The sequence below is a fragment of the Pteropus vampyrus genome, unplaced genomic scaffold (assembly GCF_000151845.1).
Source record: "Pteropus vampyrus isolate Shadow unplaced genomic scaffold, Pvam_2.0 Scaffold101, whole genome shotgun sequence".
In the NCBI taxonomy this organism is placed as follows: domain Eukaryota; kingdom Metazoa; phylum Chordata; class Mammalia; order Chiroptera; family Pteropodidae; genus Pteropus; species Pteropus vampyrus.
Genome location: NW_011888882.1, coordinates 6,788,389 through 6,794,842, shown reverse-complemented (window position 1 = coordinate 6,794,842; position 6,454 = coordinate 6,788,389). Strand labels below are relative to the sequence as shown.

Genomic DNA, 6,454 nt, shown 5'->3' with positions numbered 1-6,454 from the left:
CTCTCTCTCTCTCTCTCTCTCTCTCTCTCTCTCTCTCTCTCGTTTTATGCCCTAGGTCTCTATAAATTCCTGCCTTCTCCTTAGAACTGGTCTCTCTTGAGAGGACCAGTTCTCCAGCGCTTAACTCTCATATTTACTCTTATTCTCACATGGTCATGAGAAGTCTTCTTTCCTGAGTGTAATTGATTTCGCTGGTGGTTAGGATAGTGATGGGCTTAAGTGAATGGGTTCTAAGGTGAGAATGACTCTCTACCTCCTCACAATTCCCCAGCCCTCTCAGGAAAATAGTCATGTCTAAATTTCTGAAAGAAGTTTTAATGCAAGTGAGTGGGACATTTTTGAACAGGGAGAAGTGTCGATGGATTGTGCCAGAAATTGAGGAGGTTCAGTGCCTATGTCCCAGGGATACGGGTTGTGGTGATCCAGGAGATTTCAGAGGTACCTCAGAGTAGCTTCTGGCCCACTCAGCCTCTGGTCTCCTCCACACTCTAGCAGGGCCAGAAATGCTCCCCTGACTCCTGCTCATGGTTCCTGCTCACAGGTATAGCCGTCCACACACAACTCACAACGAGGAGAGGTAACATTTCCTGGGAATGTTCCTAACCCCAGAGAATGTGTTTGCAGAAAGTTTTCATGATTTTCCTGAGTTACATTCATGTTTCAGGAACAAGCGCTTTATATCTGTAGGTGGCACCTTTGTGAATAATTTGGTGAACTTTGAGTGCCATACGCACCTCAGATCAAGAGGTAGCATCCTACCCCAAATTATACTTGAGGCCTCAGTCTACTTCTGATCATAAACTCCCCTGCCCCCCGCCTCCCCCCCCACACACACACATCATATCTCCTATTGAGGTTAGCAATTTTTACTACATTGCACTGGAATAATTGTACCTTAAGTTACATGAAAAATATTTTCTGATTTTCACACTGAAGCACAGTCTTTATTTCAAAATGGGGACATAATATTCGGCATGTCATTATAAGGTAGCTCCTTTTAATATCAGTGCCAGTTTGCAGTTGAGTCCTGGGAAGGATTTGTTAGGACATGTTTAAAGTTATATAAATAAAATTTTATTTATATAAAGACCAGATTTAGGACGGGGGACCAACTAAGGTAGCTGGAGATATTCTTTTACTCCCCAAGGTACTCTTGTCTTCCTTTTTAGCCCCTTTTTGTGCTGTGATTACAGTGTAGTATATACCGTTTTATCCCATTCTGAAAACACTGTCCCATTTGGTCAAAGCTACCACCTGGGCCACACCGTGACAAGAAAAAGAGGTGTTTTCAAATGAAACTAATCCCAGGGCAACCAGAATTGGCTTGTTTTAATTTTCTATTCTTTATTTCATTTTAATTACAGCCGCTTGGAGCCAGTGACTATTTGGAACTATCAAAAAATTTTGATACAATATTTTTGAGAAACATTCCACAATTTACGCTGGCAAAAAGGACTCAAGCTCGAAGATTCATAACTCTCATTGATAACTTTTATGATTTCAAGGTAAGGATCTAGTGCATTTTCTCAAAACTCAACATTTTAGACTGTGGACCCAGACTGCCTGGGCGAGAATCCTGGCCTACCACTTAGTTCTCTTCCATGTGCCTCAGTTTTCTCATTTGTAAATCGGGGTAATAATATTTTTGACTTCAGAGAATTGTGAGGACAAAATAAGCTAATTCATGTAAAGCATTTGCAACAATGCTTGGCATAAGCCGAGTGCTGTGTAAGTACTATTAGTAGTGGTGGTGTAGTAAAACTCCCATCGTAAGACTCTGCTATATTAATGATTTTATCATTCAACTAGACATATCCATGTGCTTTTTCTATGACGAATTACAACACAATGCCCTACCTAGACTGAGTGCTCAATAAATCTTTGTTTCATGAATAAATAATTGGATAAAATAATGAATGAACAAATGAATGAATGACTATAGAACCCTCCTCAGTGTTGGAGCTCTCTCTCCCTATAACCCAGAAGCCCCAGTAACTAGCATATCTTGTTGTTGTTGTTGTTGTTGTTGTCGATCTATATGTTTTAGCATGAATTTCTAAGCCATTGTCCGTCAGAGGCAGTATTGCCTAGTGGTTAAGGTGTGGGCATGACGGCCAGCTGTCTACCTTGAGGATCAGCTTAACCTCTTGAGATTCGATTCCATTCTGTAGATAAAGTGGGTAACAGTGGTACTTACCTCATACTTGTGAGGATTAAATGAGATGTAAACACTTAGAATTTTTATCTCGTGGCATATAGTAAGCTTTCAATGAATGTTAGCCACTATTAATAGTACATATCTGTACATATATATTTATGGTAAAAGTATAAGTGCAACTTCAAATTAGAATTAATTTAAATATTATTTTACAGTTGGATACAATTTTTCTCCCTATTTCTTGTACAGAAATAGAGGAGTGATTCTAAAACTGAAAGGACTTTAGAGGGAGAAGGAAAGTACCAGAATCTGCTGGTAGGGAGAGGGGAGACTTTAATGTTTCATTTTTTCATTCATTTAACAACCTTTATCATTGCAGAGCACAGTGCTAAATGCTAGAAATTCAATGCCAGACAAAGCCAGATGTCATGCCTGTCTTCATAGTGTCAGAGAAACAATCAAATGTCCGCAGAACTAAATGTAAAGTCACCACTGTGGGATGATCTCCTGGAAGGAGAGAGAGGAGTATGGTGCTGTGACAGACTGGGGGAAGAGCAGACTTACCTTCCGGGCTGGGTAGTCCTGCCGAGGACCACCTGCTTCAGAATACCTGGGCTTTAAGATCCGGATTCCAGAGCCCACCCCATCTGGCAGATGAGGACCTGGGATGGGGCCTAAAACCTGCATGTTCACAAGCTCCTCAAGTGCTTCTTAAAATGCTGAGAAGTGGTGACTGAACTCCAGTGCAGAGTGAAAAGGGGTCGCCAGGGAGGGGAGTTTGCAGCAAAGGCTGTGTGACAGGCCTGAGCCTGAAGGGCAGCCAGCATGGCTCTGGTGCAGTGCTGCGGGGAGCCTGCCTTAGTGAGTGACCTCAAAATCTGCTGTGCACTCCCATGGACCAGGGGACATGTGGTCAGGGAGTCAGGACAGGTGGGAAGCTGAGAACACCAGAGCTAGGGTGTTCTCCTGGGTCACTCCTGAGAGTCTGCTTCAAAGTGATCACATGGGGTCTGAAATAGAGGGAGTGAGCTTGGAGGTAGCACCCTGTTTTTAGAGGGCTAATGCTTTAAGAAGAGAGTGGTAGAGGGGCATTCGTAGGTAGTTCTTAGAGTATAGGATCGATCCACTCTTTTTTTTTTTTTTTAAATCTTTCATCTAGGAATACCTTAAAGAAAGCTTATGGTCCCCACCCCCTAGTCTTACCTCACCATGGCAGTTTCACTTCTTAGTGAGGAAAAAAGATTTATCTGGCAATATGATAGAACACCAAAACCGTTCTCCTAACGTTTGCTTGAACTAAATCACATATTTATAATTTAATCTCTCTTTTAAAAGAGTACTCGAAATTATTTCAGAAATTGGGAGCTTTAAGCAGATATTATTCTGAAAATATATTCATGGAAATTTGTGAAATTAGGGTATTTTCAATGGAAAAAATTGTCATTTGTGATTAAAAGAATTTATAAGAGAAGGTAGAGGCCATTTGGAAATGGAAAAGCTAATCCCAAAGTACATTAAATACATTATTTAAAAATATTGAAATATTTATTTAAATAATGATTTTAAAAGGATAACTTTGAATCTTGGAAACAAATTCAAGACTCTTTAAACAAAAAGAAGAGTATGTTTTATATTTATACTAGTAGATGTAAAATTTATAAAGCTATAAAAGTTCTTTTCAGTATATGATCACATATGCACATTCACTCAAACACGTATGTAGTCAAGAAATTTTAAGTAAAATTTAGTCTTTTTGAAGAATGTCTTAGCATGATGCTGATATAAGTGTAGGTTCTGGAAACTTAGGGTGTAATTCTAGTAGCCATGCCCTGAACTTACCTGTCCAGCAAAATGGTAACCTCTTTACAGTGAGTCTGGGGAGCATCTTCTATGCACACAGAGACAGGCTCCAAACAGCTAGGTATAAATGTCATCTTTGGGGGTCATGGTCAGACCATTGAACTTTGAACTGGAAGAGCTGAGCTGGCATTACAAGCCAAGACCTTTCCAGGCCTGAAGTTACCCAATAAAACCTTTGCACCCTACTTCACAGGGTAGTATAAGCTGTGTGAAAATATTTTGAAAAGTACTATGCAGTTTAAAAATATCTCTTTAAAAAGATACAAACGATTAGACAAAATATGGACATTTTAAAAGCAAAAATCTAAGCTTCCTGTTATGACAAGCAGAGTTTTATTTTGTGAGAGATTTGTTTTTACCTTCAACTTGTGAAGTGTAAGGACTGACACCACTTACTCATTTTCTTCTGTTTCAGGTGCGCATAATTTGCTCTGCATCGACTCCTTTATCAAGCTTATTTTTGCATCAACATCATGACAGTGAGTTGGAGCAAAGCAGAATACTGATGGATGATTTGGGGCTGAGCCAGGTAGGTGATATTAACATAATCTTTTTTTCTTATTATTATAAAACAGCTTAATTGTTTTTGGTTTGATACATGGCTACATTTTGAAGAAGGAATGCAGTATATATTTAACCATTGATTTGCTGCTTTCTTCTAAAGCCAGTATAGCAGACTTTCTCTCAAGATCACTAAATATAGAGAATTACAGTCTTAGAATGGAAAGAATCTTAGTGATTATTTTTGCTTGTGACAAAAACAAAGTCAAGATTGGTGGACTAATAGGCACATGGTCACACTGCTGACTAATGGCAGGCCAGAGCTTATTCTGCTACACCATGCTACCTTTTCTGGATATTCTTCTTCATGTCTGCTGGATTTGTAGAGTGCCCGATATAGTGTCTAAGCATGTGGGCTGGCTCTGCCTGGACCATGGAATGCCTAGCAAGTCCCTTGGCTTAAAAAGAAATCCCAACCCCCATTCCGTAAACATTTATGGAGTACCTTTGGTGCCAGGTTCTGGGGATACTCTGTAGGGAACCAACCAATGCTGGCCCAGTTCTCGTGGTGCTTGGGGTCCGGTGATTCACTTCAGGCCAACCAGAAATGACTTTGCATTTCCTTCTGTATAAACGTAAATAAGCATTACAGGGTCTATTTCTCAACTGTAGACAATTGAAATTTTAGTTAATGTTATCTGATACCCTATACAAAAATTAACTCAAAATGGATTAAAGACTTGAAATAAGACCTGAAACGATAAAATATATAGAAGAAAACATAGGCACTAAACTTATGGACCTTGGTCTCAGAGGGGTTTTGTGAACTTGACACCAAAGGCAAGAGAAGTAAAAGAAAAAATTAAATGAATTAGACTGTATCAAACTAAAAAGCTTCTACACAGCAAAAAAGGCAACCTACTGATATAAGATATTTGCAAATGATACCTCTAATAAGGGGCTAATATCCAAAATATCCAATAATTCATACAACTTAACAACAAAAATACAGACAATTTTATTAAAAAATGGGCGGAGTGCCTGAATAGACAATTTTTCAAGGAAGACATACAGATGGCTAACAGATGAAAAGATACTCAACATCACTAGTTATGAGGGAAATGCAAATCAAAACCACAATGAGATACCACCTCACAACTTTTAGAATGGCTGTTATCAATAAGACAAGAGATAATAAGTGTCAGAGATGATATGGAGAAAAGGGAACCCTTGCACACCGCTGTTGGGAATGTAAATTGGTGCAACTACTATGGAAAACAGTATGGAAGTTCCTCAAAAAATTAATAATAGAACTGCCATATGACCCAGCAATTCCTCTTCTGAGTATCTACCTGAAAAATTTGAAAACATTTATTCATAAAGATATATGTACCCCTATGTTCATTGCTGCAGCATTATTCATAATAGCCAAGACATGGAAACAACCTCTGTGTCCTTCGACAGATGATCAAATAAAGAAGATGTGGTACATATATACAATGGAATACTACTCAGCCATGAAAGATGAAATATTGCCATTTGCAACAACCATGGATAGATCTCGAGCATATTATGCTAAATGAAATAAGTTAGATGGAAAAGGACAAGAACCATATGATTTCACTCTTATGTGGGATATAAAACAAAAAGCAACGAATGAACAAATGAAACATACAAATTCATAGATACAGACAACAGAATGGTGGTTACCAGAGGAGAAGGGATGTGGGGGAAGGATGAAGAGGGTAAAGGGAGTTGACTGTGTTGATGGAAGGAGACTAGACTTCAGGTGGTGCGCACACAGCAGAATATACAGAGATTGTATTATAAAGTTGTGCACCTGAAATTTATGATGTTATTGACTAATGTTACCCCAATACCTTCCACTAAAAAAGAAATATTAGTCAAGAAGTTTCAATTATCTATAAATGTTCA

General features: G+C 38.8%; 1 protein-coding gene across 2 annotated transcripts in view; it reads left to right on the top strand.

The window, feature by feature from the left end:
* AFG1L (AFG1 like ATPase) overlaps positions 1-6,454 on the top strand; it is a 128,913-nt gene that overhangs the window by 120,600 nt on the left and 1,859 nt on the right. For both annotated transcript variants that reach the window (XM_011364857.2, XM_023533403.1), the window contains 2 exons: positions 1,365-1,505; positions 4,434-4,547. In XM_011364857.2, the coding sequence (XP_011363159.2) occupies positions 1,365-1,505; positions 4,434-4,547 (255 nt within the window). The remainder of the gene's footprint in view (positions 1-1,364; positions 1,506-4,433; positions 4,548-6,454) is intronic.